The following is a 20,277-nucleotide window of genomic DNA, read 5'->3' as shown; positions in this document are numbered from 1 at the left end:
CAGTCCGCGTGCCCTCCTCCGCAGGACCACCGGTCCACCGCCGCCTCTCCCCGGCTCCTCCTCGTCCTCTCTGCTGCGGCGGCCGTACCGTCGGTCGCCTGGACGGGTGCGGCGGTCACGTCGTGACCCACGGAGAGGAGAGAGGGAGAGGCCTGGCCGCCAGGGAGGAAGACGTCTCACCTCACCCCGCCTCGTCGTCTTCTGCGGCGTCCGTTCTTCAAGCTCTCTCCCCCGTCACCCACCAGCAGCCCGCCCGCCCCCCGAGGAGGACGCAGCGGTACGACTCGTCCCCTCTCCCCTCCACTTCGGCGACTGTTGAGCGGTCTGCGGTTGTGCGCCGATCACGTGTTCTTCTGTTTTTTATTTTTTATTTCAAGCAATTCCTCAGTGATACAGTGGACTTTATAGTTCCCGATTGGATCCGCTTCTTTGCTTCTGTTCTGGGATTCGTGGAACCGTGGGAGGGCTGGGTTTAGGGGTAATGATTTGGATGAAGTTTCGTAATTACCACTCGATTTCTTAACCTGTTGCCTGTCGATGGTTTTGACATTTGGATTCAGTATTTTTCTTCAGAGGATTTTATTGAGTTCACCTACCTCCGAAACCCGTTTAATTTAGTTTAAGGTGTGCTGTGGATTAACTTACTAGTTATTACTTACAAGTTACAACTGCATCTGTCTGATACTGATTAATATGGGCGGAGTTGGATACTGATTAATATGAGGAGTTGGCTAGTTGTTGTTTTTTTCTTCTTGAAACATGGTACTGTGTTTCATATCTGCAGAACATAACTGATTGTGTTAGCATTTCTCTAGTGAGGTCAACTAATTGCAACCATATATTTCAAATTTGGCTGGCTGATCTGGAAAGGCGCTACCATGCTACTGCATCGAACTTCTAGTTGTTTAGCTTCCAGTACCATTAGTTTTGCTAATTATATGGCACAAATGTTATAAAAAAACTGCTAAATTTTGATGTAAACACGCCGATATTGTTTCCATATACGAAGTCTGTGGCTTTGATGCACATGGGAAATGCATGTGACATGCTAAACTATAGGGTTGAGAGGCTAATTTTCTTGCTGCTTGATCGATGCAGGTTGCCATGAGAAGATAACTTTGGTAGTGCCAAACATCAGCCTAGGAATTTCAGCATGGGTTCGGGGAATTTGGTAATGAAGAAGGCGATAAGGCCCAGCTCCTTTGATCTGGACATAAAAATTGATCAAAGTTGGATGGAGGATGTTGCTTGCCCAATCTGTCTCGATTTCCCCCACAATGCGGTACTGCTTAGGTGCACCTCGTATGAGAAGGGCTGTAGACCTTTCATATGTGACACTGACCAGACTCGCTCAAACTGTCTCGAGAGGTTCAAAGGCGCTCATGGCCTACCAGCCAATGTCAAAGTCTCATCTCGTACTGTGGCTCCCCTTAATAGCATTCATATCATTTCATCAAATGCAAATAACCGCCCAGCTTGTCCGTTGTGTAGAGGTGATGTGATTGGGTGGTTTGTTATTGATGAGGCTCGCCTTGCACCTTAACCAGAAGAAAAGATGCTGCGAAGAGAGTTGCTGCTCGTATGTTGGCAACTTCCATGAGCTTCAGAAGCACACTCAACAAAAACATCCAAATTCACGCCCTTCTGAAATTGATCCTGCTCGCCAGGTTGATTGGGAGAACTTGCAGCAGTCTTCTGACATAATAGATGTCTTGAGCACAATACATGCACAAGTTCCGAATGGTATAGTTCTTGGAGATTATGTCATTGACTATGGGGATGATGAAGCTGGAGATGACTATGAAGTTTACCACAGGGTTAGAGCAAACTGGTGGACATCCTGCATTTTTTGCAAAGCATTCTGTAGGTCTACAGGAGGAGGCCGAAGAAGGACAAGAACAAGGGAAAGGAGAAGTAGTGGAACAAGGAACAGTCAACAGATCTAGTCAAGAAAGCTTTAGTCTTGAAGTGCCAACAAGATCTGTTGACATGAGAGAAATCAGATTTGATGAAATTGATGATGAATATATAGTTACGGGGGCCATTGACTAGGGCTGCTGTGTCAAGGAGAATGGCTGCTCATTACAGGTCTGTAGTCACTGTGTTATTTCCTGCTGTCTGTTATTACTCAGATCATATGGTTAAAATGACATGCACACTATCAAGAGAAATGATTTTTTATTTATGTTCTCCATTTGCACACTTTTTTCTTCAGTCTCAAACTGTGCCCAATTCTTCTGATTATTACATGGCTACATTCTAGTCCATAGTGCATTGTTTTGGGGGGTTCAGAGAGCCCATAAAAAGTTTTAATCCCCCTGCAGTGATTATTGGCATCATTTGGCTGAAACTTTGTAGTGTTATTATTACAGGATTACTCGCTGTTGAAACATGCTATTGGCGTACTGGATAGCCAATAAACATGACAACCAACAGCACAGTTTGTTTTCAGCTCTTGACAACCAAATCTTGCGCATGGCTTTGAAAATATCGTAACACTACAGCCTACAGCTGTTACAATTTGAAAATCTCGTAACATGATACCTTACATCTATAACAAATTGTATTCTCTTTTTATTGAGTTAGTTAGCACCCTATCTCTGATATGCATTCTGTTTCATCAATTCAGGGATCCCAGATTTGGACGCCGCATTCCTAGGATCATCAACTAAGGAAAGCTGTGCTGATGTCAGATGCAACAAAAATCAGAACCGTTCTACCTCTGCTCATTTCTATTTCTTTTTTTTATTCCTTGAAAATGAAAAAAAAGAAGAAGAAATCACTTTACCCTGTGGGTTGTACTCGGGCAGCCCAAACTTCATGTACAGATAAGATAGCAGTAAACTTTTTCATACTGTTGATTCGCTGCAGGTTTCACCATTTTAGGTTCTTTGATGTAAATATTAGCTTCCTACTATCTTGTAGCAATGCTGAAGATCAGCTTCCTGTCATGGAAATCCTTGTATCTCAAATTGCTTCTCTGAAATACAGCCAACTTTTATAGCAAGCACCCGTAAGACGTTTCCATGCTGATTTTCTCACCCTCGTTCAAAAACTGAATTTGAAGACGCTGAGATCACAGGAGTGTCCCATACGGTAATACAACTTTTGAATTTTGAATTTCATATGGATGCTTGATTGCTTGTGCTGCTGGAACTGTGAACGACCTTCCGTGTTGGAAAGCGCTGAAAGGAGCTGCTACTGTCTGCCTCGCAAGCAGATGTCGTGCTGGACTGTCTGATCTGTGCCTGGGCTTATCGAGAGCTTTCGTGCTAGACTGCCAACCCCGTTGCCTTTGCTCTGATGGCTTCCATGGCGTGTCTGCTTGATTCCGGTTGACTCTGATTGCTTCCATGGTGTGTCTGCTTGATTCCGGTTCACTTTGAATCACCGAGTGGCTCGAAGATGCCTGGCTTGCCATGGATGGGCAGCTCATTGCCTCTGAATCTTGCTCGCCTTTGTTACGCATCATTGTCCCTTCTTCCTCTGAATATATGTATAAAAAAAAGATATCGACAGAGATGGTGAAATGAAAAACTCTGTTTGGACCGGTTACAGTTATCGATCATATAAACAGCCAATCAGGCAGTGCAGCAGGTCGACCTGAAATGGCAGGTCATGGTAACATATAGCAAGATGATAGAAATCATTAAATTAAATGACAGAAACTCTTGACAATAATCACATGGCCGTCAGCTTGATCCTCACCTCACTTGTTGGTTTGCCACCACCAAGCCATGATCCTAGCTAAGAGAAAGAGACCAATTGCAGTTGACATTCAGCACCAGGCCCCAATCAAGTCATTAACGTGCAATAAATGTACAGATAAGATGGGATTGTTGATATTCATCCTTTGATAATCAGATTAAAAATAAAATGTTATAGGCATCACTATCACCTGCGGTAAGCACAAAGTGATATGAAAGCAAAATTAAATACAACAGGTGTTTGTGTTACAGCTTCTCCAGAAAGCAGCAATTGAGTAAGCACAAAGTGGCGCAAAAGCATAACTAAATACAACAGTGTTACAGCTTCTCCAGAAAGCAGCAGTTGATGGATCAAAAATCAGAAGACCACAGCATCACTTGTCACCGACGGCGGCGCCACGAGAACGCGGGCTCCAGCTACACAATGCCAGTCCCCTTGGAAACATGATAACAACTGAGATTAGCCTTATGGATGCCAGCTATTTCATCATTGTAGACAATACAAACAACAGCAGAGGTAACTTATTCCTACTTCTAGACCAGCCAACTCCCAGGCATGGCACAAGTAATCAGGTCTGGTTGTCCACTTCACCAACCCTATTGTTTGCACCCCACTGTTGAAAAAATAATAATCAGCCTCAGTCACATGAACAGGCAGCTGGTCTCCAGAGACATTGCTTCAAGGAAGCTGGAAAGCTTGCTGGGACCTTCCCATCTCAGACTAATGAGCTTGCTAGAGAAAGCTCATGTATTTCAGTTAGCGTCCACTCTTCTCCAGTTTGTCCTCCAAGAACTATTGCCTTTGTCCCTCCAACAACACAAGTACTGTGGCCCCAGGCGAACCGTGGAGGATGCCCTGGAACATTCAGAAGCCTCCAGGTTGGCTTCTCTTCAGTTGGATCCAGGAGGTAAAGTTTTGAAGCAGAATGAAGACCCGCCACAGACCCACCAAATATTAAAACTCTCCCACCAGGAAGGCTCACTGCAACATGATCAAGGCGAGGTGGTGGGCCGACTCCAGCAGGATTACCAGCTCCTGGCATCCTGCTGCCAGTAATGCACCGCCAGCAAGGCTTGTCGTCACTCAAATCTAGAGTGAACACATCACTAGATCTAAGTCTTAGAGGACCACTTTTAGCAAGACCACCAAACATCAGGATTTTCCTGCCATCGTAGACAGATAGTGAGTGCCCCAGCCTGCAAGGTGGAGACCAAGATGCAGGTATCTCCCTCCAAACAGGTTTTTCCATCGTCACATCTAGGAGGTAGGTATCACTGAGAAGAACACCAGAGTCAGCACATCCACCAGAAACCACCAGCTTGGTTCCATCCACAGTGCAAGAGCTATGCCATGACCGTGGTACAGGGGGTGCAAGACCAGGAATCTCACGCCAAGTTGGATGCTGTGCATCAAGATCCAAAATGAAGACATCATTAAGCAGCCCCTGCCCCCCACAGCCACCAAACAGAATCAGCCGCGATCCATTCAGGCATGATAGGGTATGCCCCCAGCGACCAGGAGGAGCTGAGCTCACATTGATGTGCCTCCATTCTGGCTTGTTGGCACTCAAGTCCAGCACAAATGTATCATTCATTGGCTGCATATTAACACCCTCTCCACCAAATAGGACAACACGATTCCCTACAGCACAGGCACTGAAGTTGCAGCGAGATGGCTCCACTGCACCACCGACTGTCAATTTCCTCCAGGCAACAGCTTCAAGGGTGGTCAACTCTCGTGCTAGCCGGCCCCATGCCAAACTTCTTGATCCTGCCACGGTCTCAAGGGCCCGAGTAGCTTCAGTGCCCCATGCATTCTGACAAACCATCCTCCAAAGGTCTTCATTCCTTGTCATGTGATAAAGTCGCTTGCAAACAGAGTTTACCGATGCTATATCCCTGGGTGACAATTTAGACAAGATCTTCTGGCAAATTACCTCATCACTCAGCAGAAAGAGACTAGAATGTTCCCACAAATTACCCTTGCCTACTGAAGTTGGTGAGTCAGTGTTGCCAGGTGCAATCCATGTGGATCTCGCAAGTTCCTTTGTTACAGAGCCAGGCGACGGACCCAAGTCAACATTAGAATCATTGAAAAACTGGATGCCCATATAGTGTGTTATCATTTCATCATCTCCGTATATGGGTGTTAATTGCAGCCTTGCCATGTATGGAGAACCATCTTTTCTAAAATTCAACAGATCACCCTGAAACTCAGTCCCTTCCTCTAAACATCTCCGAATCCCAGTAACAACTGCTGCATCAACAAGGGGATGTCTCCTCTGAGCAAATGGTCCTCTGCATTGTAGAAACCGGCTGCAAAAGAAGCATCAAAACGATAGAAAATAAGACATAAGTGAACATCGTACTAGCAAAATGAGTAACATAGCATGCTAAATTCTTTCATTTGATCAGAAGCAAAAGAAAAATAAAATATTAAGAAAAAAAATGTATTATGTCAACAGACTAGCAACCATGGAACTTACCCTCTTCTACTAGCAGTTGAATAAAATCAAGCAAGGTATGTTCAGAAGTTCATGGTGTGCTTTCATTATTCAACTACTGCTGATACTGTTAGATTACATTTGGTGTGCCTTAAATGTCTGAACCACATGACTGGTACCGAAGGCCACCATATACAATTCAGTTATTTCTAGTTTCTACCACTAATTCCCAACTATAATTTTCACGGCAACTAAAGCTTTTTCTGCTTTCCTATACTTTTCAAGCAATCCAACCCCCCCGGTCTACATATATCAATTAAAACCCCTTAAGGCATTTCTATTTGGTCTCTAAAAGAACTTAGCTACTATTACCACTGACAATATATTGTGGTCACCATATGACTTATTATTTAAGATAACAGAGCAAGATTCCGGTTTTGCTGGAGCCACCAACAATCTTTAGCATCGTGCTGGTCAGGTATTACTAAGTCTTCCTTGTGACATCTGGGCAAGTTTAAATTTGGCCCATTGTGGCCCTTGAGTGTGTTTATGTGAGATTGTGGGGGTTTAGTCCCACCTTTGTTGTTGAGGGTGGGTTAGACTAACATATGAGGCTTCTAGACTACAGCCTATAACACCAACCCCAGGTCAACCCTTTTACACGAAAGCGTAAGTTGGTCAGCATGCTGAGTGGATCTTAGATACCAATAAAATTCTCAAGAACAATCTGCAGACCAAGAGGAAGTGGTGCAATTTGGAGCCAGAAGATGAAACATATGCGAAAAGTAACATATCATCGATGTATTTGTAATTTGTTGCTGCAAGACTGAACTATACAAAAGGAACTTATGTGAAACAGAACAGTTGGCAATAGGACGTTCAACAAACTGTAAGAATAGATTAAAATTTCTGATTTAGTCTTCACACAAGTCCATCAATAGGCTAACACCACTTCAAGATTAACAACCACTAAGCCGGCACTTTTATTTAGCAAACTCCATTCATTAAGATTTCTAGCTACTAGTTTCACCATAACACAAAATAAAGATCACTGACAGCATATACAAACATATAAATTCTTTTTAAAAAAGAAAAAGAAGAGTTCCATACAGATTAATAGGGGAAAAAAAGGAAAACATGTAAACCCAGATTCCTTGTCAAAATGAATCTCCAAAACAGATCCAGGAACAGCAGGCTACCACTAACCAAAGTTATCATTTGAACCTCGTTTTAACCTATGAAATATATTTTAGAAAAATAGAAACTAGCTTCAGTAAACAGTTAAACTCACACTGTTGAAGAAAAACAAACCAGCTCCATCAATTCTCAAGGGATACTTGGTACATGTGAAACATAGTTGTGGGCGGCAAATTGATCATTTTCCTTTCAGATCGTGTGAAGAAGTGTAAAGAGACCAAAAATATTCTCCCTCGCTACTTATAAAAAAGGGCGTACCCAGTGCAGAGAGCTCCCGCTCTGTGCGGGGTCTGGGGAAGGGTGTTAGTGGCAAGCCTTACCCTCTCCTGTGCAATGCAAGGAGACCGCGACTCGAACCCGGGACCTTCCGGTCACAGGCGGTAAGACTCTACCGCTTGCACCAGGCCCGCCCTTCTCTCCCTCGCTACTTATGCTAGGATAAAATGTAAAGAGAGAAATGGGTTGTTTTCATCTTAGATTCCCACTCCCTAGCAAACAATTTGATGGGTTAGGAGTTAAAACTGATTTCTGTGTCGAGCCAGCCTTCTATTCGGGTTTCTGTTATGCCAATCCTTCATCTGGTCCTTCTCTGTTACATCTTTCATCAAAACTCTCTGTATTTCCGTTACAAGCTAATGGAAATGGGGTTGCCTCGTGTTGAAAAAAAGGAGTTAAAACTGATTTGGGCCAACCAATTTTTGAAAACCACTCTTTCTCTAAGGAGAATCTAGAAGCAACATGTCATGGGCCTGCTTGGTTGGTTTCCAATCCTTGACCAACCAAAATCATGGCAAACCAAACTTTTTTTTTGAAAGGTAAATTTCATTCAAAGCTTAAATACAAAATACAGAGATGGGGCAAAAATTGCCCCATTGAAAGTTTTACAGAGCCATCTGTGCGTGCCCGTAGGGATAAACAAACTAAGATTGAAAGAACAAAATGGTGGAAACTGAAAGGGGAGACGTCAGTGGTATTCAGGGAAAGGGTTATCAAAGAGGGCTCTTGGAAGGAAGAAGAGGACATAAACAACATGTGGGAGAAGATGGCAACCAACATTCGGAAGGTGGCCTCAGAGGTGTGTGGAGTAACCAAAGGAAGTGGAGGCGAGGCTAAAGATACTTGGTGGTGGAACGAGGAAGTCCAAAGGGCTATTAAGGAGAAGAAAGAGTGCTATAGACGCTTGTACCATGACAGGAGTGTGGACAACATAGAGAAGTACAAGGTGGCAAAGAAGACTGCAAAGCGAGCTGTAAGTGTGGCAAAGGGTAGAGCGTACGAGGATCTTTATCAACGTTTGAGTACGAAGGAAGGAGAGAATGACATTTATAGGATGGCTAGGGTTCGTGAGAGAAAGACAAGGGACTTCAACCAAGTTAAGTGCATTAAGGATGAAAGGGAGCATCTCTTGGTGAAGGAGGATGAGATCCGACATCGATGGCAAGAGTATTTTGACAAATTGTTCAATGGTGAGAATACGGACACAACATTTCAGTTGGATGACTCTTTTGATGACACCAATAGGCGCTTTGTGCGGAGAATCCAAGAATCTGAGGTCAGAGAGGCGTTGAAAAGGATGAAAGGAGGTAAGGCGATGGGACCGGATGGTATCCCAATCGAGGTGTGGAGATGCCTCGGGGACATAGCTATAGTATGGCTAACCAAGCTGTTCAACCATATTTTTCGATCGAACAAGATGCCTGATGAGTGGAGAAGTATATTGGTACCGATCTACAAGAATAAAGAGGATATTCAAAGTTGTACTAATTATCGGGAAATTAAGTTGATGAGTCATACTATGAAGCTATGGGAGAGAGTTATCGAGCATCGCTTGAGAGCAATAACGCGGGTCTCTATGAACCAATTTGGTTTCATGCCCGGAAGGTCAACCATGGAAGCCATTTTCTTAATAAGACAAGTTATGGAGCGGTATAGGGAGAAGAAGAAGGACCTACACATGGTTTTTATTGACTTGGAGAAGGCTTATGATAAAATACCAAGGAATGTTATGTGGTGGGCTTTGGACAAACATAAAGTCCCAACGAAGTACGTCGGGCTCATTAAGGACATGTACAACAATGTTGTGACTAGAGTTCGAACAAGTGATGGAGACACGGATGATTTCCCGATTAGGATAGGACTACATCAAGGGTCAGCTTTGAGCCCTTATTTGTTTGCCTTAGTAATGGATGAGGTCACAAGGGACATACAAGGGGACATCCCTTGGTGTATGCTTTTCGCGGACGATGTAGTGCTAGTTGATGAAAGCCGAACAGGAGTGAATCAGAAACTGGAGTTATGGCGGGAGACTTTGGAGTCCAAAGGTTTTAGACTCAGTAGAACTAAAACTGAGTATATGAGATGTGACTTCGGCACTACTATTCGGGAGGAGGAAGATATTAGTTTGGAAGGTCAAGTAGTGCCTAGAAAGGATACATTTCGATATTTAGGATCAATGCTACAGAGAGACGGGGATATTGATGAAGATGTTAGCCATAGAATCAAAGCAGGGTGGATGAAGTGGCGGCAAGCATCTGGTGTCCTATGTGACAAAAGGGTACCACAGAAGCTAAAAGGCAAGGTTTATAGGACGGCGATTAGACCTGCTATGTTGTATGGTGCAGAATGTTGGCCTACGAAAAGACGACATGTTCAACAGATAAGTGTCGCGGAAATGCGTATGTTGCGTTGGATTTGCGGTCATACAAGAAGGGATCGAGTTCGGAACGATGATATACGTGATAGATTAGGGGTAGCACCAATTGAAGAGAAGCTTGTTCAACACCGGTTGAGATGGTTTGGACATGTCCAACAGAGACCTCCAGAGGCACCGGTGCGTAGTGGAATCCTAAGCCAGGATAGTAACGTGAAGAGAGGCAGAGGAAGACCGAAGTTGACTTGGGTAGAGGCAATAAAAGGAGACTTGAAAGGATGGAATATACCCAAAGACTTAGCCTTAGATAGGAGTGCTTGGAAGACAGCTATTCACGTGCCTGAACCTTGATTGCTTCTGCTGGGTTTCAACTCTAGCCTACCCCAACTTGTTTGGGACTTAAAGGCTTTGTTGTTGTTGTTGTTGTTGATCTGGATAGTACAATTTCTAGAATGTGTTCAAGACTAAAAAGAGAACAAACAAGAACTAGGAATTGCAGCCTGCCTTGCTTTTTTTGTGAGATTGTCAGCCACTGAATTTGCATCTCTACCAATTTTAATGATAGAATGCATTATGTTCGCTGTGCTAGCTGAAAAGTCTGCTAGGATTGGCCGCAGTGACCAGTGACCAGTGACCACGATTATGGAGGAGGTCCCTCATGTTTGCCGCAGTCGCCAAAACTTCATTGTTTGTTATAAAGACTGATCTTTGGACATTTATTGCAGCAGCAAGTTTAGCTGCCAGCAACAATGCAGATGCTTCAGCCTCTATGGGTTGTAGGATACGTTGTATAGCCAAAAACATAGGTGTGCATTTGGTTAAGTGCCGTAACAATAGTAGAAACACTTTTTCTCTCTTATGCAGTTTAAGAAGTTTCTAGAGACTTGTCAAAACTTTGGCCATAAACATTGGTGTGCCAATTCGTTGGCAATGAACCAATTAATGACTAAAAGTTTTGGCTTGCCATGATTTTGGTTGGGCAAGAATTGGAAGCCAACCAAGCAGGCCCATAAACCAAACACCGTCAAGACTCTAGTTGCTGCAGTAGTTCATGGAAATGGAACCCTTGATTGCTGCGGTTCACAAAGCTTAAGCTAACACTAGAAAAGAAAGAAAACTGCCTGTTAGCAATTCAACCTAGCAAAGCAGCTAAACAGAACCCCGATTTGATTCCAGACAGCCATTACAAATCCAAATATTACCTATGGTTGCTGAAGACTGAAGTCACCACGAAACAGCAACAAGCACGCTAAATAACTTCCCGTGGTGGATCACCTAACTATCCGCGCCCCCAAGCGCCTCCTCTAGCAACGAACAAATCCCCGGCCCCCGCGCATCACCACGGACCAACGAGCTTGAATTGAAACACGTGGTGATCGAATCGAAGCAGGAGCGTGTCAGTCGGCTCACCAGTTCCTCCCGAGCACCTCCTCGGCGCGGTATCCGGTAGCCTCCTCGAACCCGCGGTTGACGTAGATGATGGGGAAGTCGGGCTCGAGGGCGTCGGAGACCACCATGCCGCACGCGCCCAGCACGCCCTCGATGGCCAGCGAGAAGCCCGGGCCCGCGTCCCCGCCCCTGCCCCCGGGGCGGACCTCTTCTTCCTCCTCCTCGTCATCTCCGCCGCCGCCGTCAGAATCGCTGTCCCACTCCATCGCCGCGGGAACCCTAGCCCATGCCGGGGCGCGCCGCTAGGGTTGTGGTCGGAGCGGGTTGCGACGAAGGGTGCGGGGCGACAAGGCCGGATTTATACCGCGGCGGGACCGGATTGGAGAGGTTAACCGCGGGGGGTAATCGGGGGGAGGGCAAGGCGGCACTGGACTACTGGAAGGTGGTGGTGGAGGAGGCAGCGACGAACGAGTGGACGACGACGGCGAGGCGAGGCGTTTGGGAAGACGCAGCGCCCGGTGGCCGATCTGCGCCGTCGGATCTCCGGGGCAGAGAGGGTGGACGGCTGCGATCATCCTTCTGATTCTGAGGGTGTGTGTATAAAAAAGGTTGAAGAAAAGTATTTTACTCCCTCAATCCAAAATCATAAATCATTTTAACTTTCTTCTCAAGTTTGATCAAATTTATATAATAAAATAATAACATTTATAACATTAAATAAGTATCATTAGATTTTTTATTAATTATATTTTCATAGTATATCTATTTAATATCATATTTTTTTTTGTAATTCTTAGAGATATTTTGACTCTCCAATAAAATTAGAAAAACTTATAATTTGAACCTCAAAATAACCTCTTCTACGTATAAACACAGAAATCTTCTAAAGTCCTCTCTACCCAAAACCTTGCCTGACACTATTTCCTTTTTTTTTATCTTTTGGCTTTGTTTGGTTGTTGCTCCACACAAGCCGTAGCCAAAATTTGGCTGCAGCCAAATCAAGCCATATATAGCCAAAAAAATAAAGCAGATCTTGTATATATCTTTGGAGAGCATCTCCAAGAGACTCGTTAAAGTTCTGCATGCAGTCCGATTTTGAGTTTGTGGACAAAAAAAACGCCTCCAACAGTATCGATTTCCAAAATGCCGAGTCCTCTATTCCAAATTTGTAGGTCGGTAGAATTGGCGAGGGGGCTCCGCTCGCCATTTGCCTCGACCCTGGCTATTCCCGTCTGCATGCAGTCCGATTTTGACGGAGAAAAATCTCATCTGTTGACGTGTCCAATCAAATATAGATAGCGACTGAACTTTTGAAGAGACTGTTGCGGTGCTTCAATTATTTGGAAGGCTATCTATTTTACATATCCTCTAAATCCTAGTTTTTAAAGATCTATTTTACAGAGTCTTTGCTTGTAGCCATGTTTTTTCTTAATAAGACAAGTTATGGAGCGATATAAGGAGAAAAAGAAGGACATACACATGGTTTTTATTGACTTTGAGAAGGCTTATCATAAAATACCAAGGAATGTTATGTGGTAGGCTTTGGACAAACATAAAGTCCCAACGAAGTACGTCGGGCTCATTAAGGACATGTACAACAATGTTGTGACTAGAGTTCGAACAAGTGATGGAGACACGGATGACTTCCCGATTAGGATAGGACTACATCAGGGGTCAGCTTTGAGCCTTTATTTATTTGCCTTAGTGATGGATGAGGTCACAAGGGACATCCCTTGGTGTATGCTTTTCGCGGATGATGTAGTGCTAGTTGATGAAAGGCGGACAGGAGTGAATCAGAAACTTGAGTTATGACGGGAGACTTTGGAGTCCAAAGATTTTAGACTCAGTAGAACTAAAACTGAGTATATGAGATGTGACTTCAGCACTACTATTCGGGAGGAGGAAGATATTAGTTTGGAAGGTCAAGTAGTGCCTAGAAATGATACATTTCGATATTTAGAATCAATGCTACAGAGAGACGGGGATATTGATGAAGATGTTAGCCATAGAATCAAAGCAGGGTGGATGAAGTGGCGGCAAGCATTTGGTGTCCCTATGTGACAAAAGGGTACCACAGAAACTAAAAGGCAAGTTTTATAGGACGACGATTAGACCTGCTACGTTGTATGGTGTAGAATGTTGGCCTATGACAGATAAGTGTCGCGGAAATGCGTATGTTGCGTTGGATTTGTGGTCATACAAGAAGGGATCGAGTTCGGAACAATGATATACGTGATAGATTATGGGTAGCACCAATTAAAGAAAAGCTTGTCCAACACTGGTTGAGATGGTTTGGACATGTCCAACGGAGACCTCCAGAGGCACCGGTGCGTAGTGGAATCATAAGCCAGGATAGTAATGTGAAGAAAGACAGAGGAAGACCGAAGTTGACTTGGGTAGAGGCAATAAAATGAGACTTGAAATGATGGAATATACCCAAAGACTTAGCCTGAGATAGAAGTATTTGGAAGACAACTATTCACATGCCTGAACCTTGATTGTTTCTGCTGGGTTTCAACTCTAACCTACTCTAATTTATTTGGAATTTAAAGGCTTGGTTGTTGTCGTCGTCGTCTGCTTGTAGCCATGCCAATATTTGGATACAGATTTGCTAATCGATGACCGGTTGTTTTGCGTCCAGGTAGCAACCGTTTTTTTGACCGTAGGATTGGTACGGGTCGCTGCCTCCTGCCGCCCGATCCCGATGCGGCTGCTGCGTTCGTTTGTCGCTGCCACATGCCTCCTGCCTCCCGATGCGGCTGCGTTTGTCTTGTTTGCTTTCGGAAAGAGGTTTCACAAACAAACAAGGATGCATGTACAGAACTGTGACAAAAGAATAGCCTAGTATACCATACAGCGTATATTGCACAATACACACAGGACTGCCACGTCTCATGCAAAAAACAAAAACAATGACAAAAGCAGGTAGTAACAAAGCAAAGATTAAAGGAAAGCGTGCAAGCTGCGTTCATTTGTCGCCCGATCGCCCGAGGCCGTCGTTCGCGCGCGGCCGGGGTCCCCGTCGACGTCGTTTGGATGGAGTGCCATGACCTTTCTTCCATCCGTAGATTTGTAAGTTTGTGAATAATTTGACGATATTTGTGAATAATTTGATATATATTTCTTTGATATGTGGAATCCATAGAAAAAATTTGTACATTTTTTTTTGAAAATTCGGTATTTATTTGTTTGGGATCTTGTGTTATCATCAAATTATATCACTCTGTCCAATAAATTACATTGAAAAAATCATTGTAAATATAGTAATAAGGTAGGTGCAAATATAGCTATAGGACAGTGTAAGTGCAATAGAAGAAATCTGGTTGTTGAGAGGGGCTAAAGCAACCAGTTGTTGACTAGACAGATTCGGATACAGATTTATTGGATAGGTTACTGTGACATGGGTACCCATATATCATTAATGTTTTAATTAAATGATGAACATATCAAACATGGATCTTGAATCGAAGATTTAATTACAACGAATATGTTATACCAGATTTAATTTAAGAGATACTGTACTCGTACAATCATTTGAAGTAATAAGACTATGAATAGTAGGAGTGCATTGAAACATTAAATGCATCCAAGCAGAAGTGGCCACGTCAGCCATGCATGAGCATGTGAAAGCCAAATTGAGGCGGCTGTTTTGGTCGCCCAGATCTTGCAAGCAAACTGCTTGAGAAAGCGTTGCCCCGACCAAATATTCTTTTTGGCTGCCAAAATTGGGCCTCCAATCAAACGAAGACCAAAATTAGTGGCTTGGCATGCCGGTTGCCGGGCTCAAATCCAAGAGAACGTGCCCAAGCTCTGGACCTTTTACCATACCATGTACCATGTACCATGTACCATATGGTCCATATACCATATACACCATACCATACCAGGCAGACTGCAGGCTTGCGCGCTGGCGGAGGCGACTTGAGTTCAGTCAGTCGCCAAGCAAGCGTTTGTTGGAGGCGGTAGCGGACCTCTCCTGTCCTCGCGGGCGTCGTTTCTCTGCTCGAGCTTGCCGGAGCTGAGTCGCCAGGGACTTATCAGCATGACACTCCCTCTCGCACCCGAAGAGCTCCTCCTCCTCCACTCGACGGTCACTGCGTGGGCTCGTGTCTGTCAGCAACGCGATCGCCCGACGATCGAAGCGGATGCACGAATTTCCTCCGGTCACCGTCGCGGTCGACGCCGCCTCCACGTTGGCGGCCTCGCCCACCGTCGGCCCTGCATCATCCCCGGCGGCCTCCGGCAAGGAAGCTGGTGGCTCGTCAGTGCTACTGCTGCCAGGTGCAATCCATGTGGACCTCGCGAGTTCCACTGTTACAGAGCCAGGCGACGGCGACGGCGACGGCAGCAGCAACGGCAACGGCCCCAGATCAACGTCAGAATCGATGAAAAACTGCATGCCCATGTAGTGTGTTATTATTCCATCTCCGTATCCGTACATGGGCGTCAACTGCAGCCTTGCAATGAACGGAGAACCATCTTTTCTAAAATTCAACACGTCGCCATTGAACTTTAACCCTTCCTCTAAACATCTCCGAATCTCAGTAACAACTGCTGCGTCAACAAGGGGATGCCTGCTCTGAGCAAATGGTCCTCTGCACTGCAGAAATCGGCTGCAACAGAAGAAAAAAAAGAGGCATAAGTTTTTTTTCCCTCTAAAACATGCCTGGCACTGAGTTCAGTATATGTCCAGGCTAGAAAAAGAGCCTGAATGTCACTGTGTTCGAAATTGGCTATTACAAACAAACAGATCAGAAAGTGACCTATGCATGCAAAAACTATTACACATGGAAGAGTGCAACCTTTGATACCCCGCTTGCACCCAAGCGGTGTGATCTCCTCCCAGATTGGGGTAGCACGATGGTGGGCGCTGTGTCGAAAGACCCATTGAAAACCTGCCGGTTGCGTTCCTTCCAAAGCCTCCAATGAACTCAGTGACAAGCAATCTATATTTAGAAGTTCCCTGATGTGCTTTAGATCACATTTAGTGTGGCTTAGATGTCTGATCCACATGACTGGTACTGAAGGCCACCATAGATAATCTGGTTATTTCTAGTTTCTACCATTAATTAATTCCCAACTAGTATGATTTTCATGGCAACTAAAGATTTCTCTGCTTTAATTTGGTCTAAACTTTTCAAGCAATCCAACCCCAGGTCTACATTCTCATATATTAATTGAAACCCTTTAAGGGCCCGTTCGTTTAGGCTGATTTCCGGCTGGAACGCTTCCCGGTGATGGTTGTCCGTATAAAATACAGCTACGTTCCGGACCGGATCGGTTCCGGCACTCCATTCCCTGCAAACCGAACGTGCCCTAAGGCATTTCTATAAGGTCTCTAAACCAACTTAGTTGCTAGAACCACTGGTAGTATACTGTGGCCACCAGGATGGATGACTTTTATCTAAGGTAGCAGAGCAGGAGTCTGGTCTTGCTAGCACCACCAACAACCTCTAGCATCATCAACACAGTCAGGTATTAGTGTACGTCTTTCTATAAAAGGTGCCAATAAAAATCTATTTACAACAGCAATCTGCAGACCAAGAGGAAGTGGTGCAATTTGCAGTCAGATGACACGAAGCATATATGTGCAAAAAGGAACATATTAGTGAAGTACAATTCTATCTGCAATTTGTTGTTGCAAGACTGAACTAGAAAAGGAACATATGTGACACAGAACAGTTGGCAGTAGGACGTTCAACAACTGTAGCAATAGATTAAAATTCTCGGCCTCAATCTTCACACAAGTCCTTGATCGATAAGCTAACTAACAATTCATGATATTCTCTTCTCTGGCTACTAATAGACACCAAACAGCGGGCACTTCTATCTAGCAAACTCCATGCATCAATTCTAGATTCCTAGTTACTAAGCTAGTTTCCCATAATAATACTAAATAAAGATCACTGCCAGGTGCCAGCATATACAATTTTCTTTATTTCTTTTTTTTAAGAAAAAAAGGAGTTACATACAGATTGATAGCACAAAAATGAACATTTTTTAGAAAGGCGAAAGGCACAAAAATGAACAATTAAGCAAACCCAGATTGTTCCTTGTCAAAATGATTCTCCGAAACAGTATCAGGAACAATAGGCTACCACTAACCGTAAGTTATCATTTGTACCTCGTTTTAACCTATATTAGAAACTAGCTTCAGTAATAAACGGCTAAACCCACACTGTTGAAGAAAAAACAAATCAGCTCCAACAACTCTCAAGGGATACTTGCCACATGGGAAACATTCAGGGCAAATTGATCATTTTCCTTTCAGATAGTCTGAAGAATTGTAAATAAAGAACCTTAAAAATATTCTCCCCTAACTACTTATGCTAGTATATACAAAATCTAAAGAGATAAAGAGTTGTTTCCATCTTAGATTCCCACTCCAAGAAAACAATTTGATGGATTATATAAGAGTTTAAACTCCCGCCTCCGGCTCCTCAAATCAAATAACAAACTAATCTCCCGCCCCCGCACATCACCACGGACCAACGAGATCGAATTGAAAAACACGCGGTTATGGAATCGAAGCTGGAGCATGCAGGGTTAATTAAGCGGCGGCTCACCAGTTCCTCCCGAGCACCTCCGCGGCGTGGTAGCCGGTGGCGACCTCGAACCCGCGGTTGACGTAGATGACGGGGAAATTGGGCTCGAGCGCGTCGGAGACCACGATGCCGCAGGCGCTCAGCACGCCCTTCATGGCCACCGAGAACCCCGGGCCCCCGGCCAAGGAGTCGATCTCTACTTCCTCCTCCTCCTCCTCCTCATCGCCGGCATCGCCGCCCCACTCCATCGCCGCGAGAACACTAGCACATGCCCGGGGCTGGCGCGCCGCTAGTGTTGTGGTCGGAGCGGGGCGAGATGGCCGGTTTATAATGCGGCGTGCATGGCCGGAGGGTTGGGTGAGGCCGTCGGATCTACGGTTCAGGACTGGCTGAGGGCTGCGATCGTCCTGCTCTGAATGTGCTTATGGCCAGCCAAGCTTTAAAGAGCACATGTAGTCGCTTGCCAAATACAGTCAGTAGTATCACCGGAACGAGATCCTCTGCGCATCCACTTTTCTCTACAGTCACTCGTATCTACTACGTCCGTTAGGATCAATGGTAAAGCTTGCAAAGCTCATCTAACAGGCCATACGGGTGGGTTACGATGGCCCATCTAAGCCCACAGGCTACGCCGCCGCCCGCCGTCTTCGGCGTCGCTGCAGCTCGTCGCCGCCGCCGTCGCCAGTGCCACGACCTGCTCTTTTGGTGCTGCAAGGTCCTCGTCGCTCTTTTGGTGCTGCCACTCCTCTATCCTCTCTGTCTCTCCTGCAAGGCCTAGCTCGATGCTGTGGCCGGAGATTCTCGCTGCCGCGGTCCTACTCCGCCACGGCGCCTGTGGCCCTGCTCCGTCGAGCGCCGACGGCCGCGCGGCCCTCCAGCTCGGCGCGCGTAGGTGGCCATGGCCCTGCTCCGTCGAGCGCCGGCAGCTACGCGCCCACCAGATCCTGCACAAGCGGAGCGCATCCTAGCGATGGTGGAGCTGTCAGGCGGCAAGGTGGGGAAGGTCGACACGCCTAGTCACAGAGCGGCGACACGCATCGTTCGCGGCGACGACGCCTGAGCTTTGCGACGGTGGCTTGGTGGATGCCTCGCGCCGGCGTCCATGGGCTGATGGGCCGGCTGCTGGCCCGTTAGAACAGGTAAGTTCCCTGAGTCACGGTTAGATCTGAAATAAACGGTTTCCTGAGTCACGGTTAGATCTGAAATAGACGGTTCAGATCACGACTGCAGAGACAAGTCGACTGGAGTGACTGCAGGGGATCTCATTCCAGTATCACCACGCCTTACGTATGTACGTTTGTTGCCATCCTAATTCACGTGTATTTGATTCAAAAAAAATTACGTGTATTAAGGTCTTCATTTGGGATGCTCATATATCATACCTCAATCCATCTGTGTTGGGATAGATTGATGTCCAACACATGTAAATTAAAGAGTAAAATACACCCTGGGTCCTCAAACTTTTACCCCTTCCCATCTGCATCCTCAAACTTTTAAAGTAATTATTCAGGTCTCTCATCTTTTGCCGTAGCGCATGGACGGTCCAAAGTCAGCCACGCCAGCCACATAATCCAATGTGGCCGTGCCACCGTGGCTGATGGAAGCTGAGCCCATGCCAATTTAGCAAAAAAAACCCTCGCTCGCTTTGTTCCTTACTCTCAACTCCAGCCATTGTCTTCCCTATTCGTTCTAAGTGTTAGGGTTCTTGGCTCATCGTCGGCCGCACGCTGCCCGCCGCTTGCTATCCTGCCGCTCACTTCCTCTGGTTCGCGGCACGCATTCTGCGATGACGTTCGGTGGCTCGTCGTCGGCCGTAGGGGATTGTAGCCCCCGAATTCGGGAAGCACACGAGGCTGCCTGCTTGTGCCCTGCCCCAAATGTGGCGAGGAGATCATGGAGCTCACTTGTGGTCTAGGATCTAAGGTCCCGAGAGCCATCTTTCCTCAAGTACCGGCTTCATGAGAGAGATGTAAGCCCCTAAGGTTCAACCCTCCCTGTACCAGTAGCTTTCTCCTCATTTTGATTTGGTTGAACCCTCCTATATCAATTGCAGGTGCCTGGAACTTGCCCATGGTATCTATTTGCCAGCAAGTACGAGAAAATGTTGATTGCTAAGGGATATATTGAGAAGACTGGGACTGTTGTGGTCATCATTAGGCCTGTGGAATCCTTGCCTGAAATTGAGCAGATCAGGATTGCAATTGGACGACTTGAGGGACTAGTTGAAGCAAACAAGATTGAATTGGCACCTTTGCTTGATGATGTTGTCTCTGAAGAATGGAGCTGATAGAGTAGATGAGAAGCAACAGAAGTTGATAGACATAGGAAAAATAGCAGTAGTGTGC

The 20,277-nt window shown here is 45.5% G+C and overlaps 2 protein-coding genes and 1 pseudogene across 4 annotated transcripts; 1 reads left to right on the top strand and 2 right to left on the bottom strand.

Annotated features, from left to right (window-relative positions):
• Positions 1-360: 360 nt before the first annotated feature.
• On the top strand, positions 361-3,010 carry LOC136475698 (uncharacterized; annotated as a pseudogene).
• Positions 3,011-3,820: 810 nt separating this feature from the next.
• On the bottom strand, positions 3,821-12,009 carry LOC136475696 (putative adagio-like protein 2). The gene is made up of 2 exons (XM_066473286.1): positions 11,409-12,009; positions 3,821-6,023 (listed from the first exon to the last, which is right to left on the bottom strand). Exons 1-2 carry the CDS (start codon positions 11,651-11,653, stop codon positions 4,424-4,426), a joined length of 1,845 nt encoding a protein of 614 aa, XP_066329383.1. The 5' UTR covers positions 11,654-12,009; the 3' UTR covers positions 3,821-4,423.
• Positions 12,010-14,831: 2,822 nt separating this feature from the next.
• On the bottom strand, positions 14,832-18,259 carry LOC136475699 (putative adagio-like protein 2). Of its 3 annotated transcripts, none has more exons than XM_066473289.1 (3): positions 17,954-18,091; positions 16,190-16,333; positions 14,832-16,000 (listed from the first exon to the last, which is right to left on the bottom strand). In XM_066473289.1, the coding sequence occupies exons 2-3, from the start codon at positions 16,273-16,275 to the stop codon at positions 15,319-15,321; spliced, it is 768 nt and encodes a 255-aa protein (XP_066329386.1). In that variant the 5' UTR covers positions 16,276-16,333; positions 17,954-18,091; the 3' UTR covers positions 14,832-15,318. The 3 variants fall into 3 exon arrangements, with proteins under 3 accessions (XP_066329386.1, XP_066329385.1, XP_066329384.1); XM_066473288.1 differs by having other exon boundaries at positions 16,190-16,920; positions 17,954-18,064; XM_066473287.1 differs by lacking the exon at positions 16,190-16,333 and having other exon boundaries at positions 17,954-18,259.
• Positions 18,260-20,277: the final 2,018 nt, after the last annotated feature.

This window comes from Miscanthus floridulus, chromosome 8, assembly GCF_019320115.1.
Source record: "Miscanthus floridulus cultivar M001 chromosome 8, ASM1932011v1, whole genome shotgun sequence".
NCBI classification, from domain to species: Eukaryota; Viridiplantae; Streptophyta; class Magnoliopsida; order Poales; family Poaceae; genus Miscanthus; species Miscanthus floridulus.
Note: the sequence above shows the minus strand (reverse complement) of the source record. Positions and strands in the feature narration are given on the sequence as shown.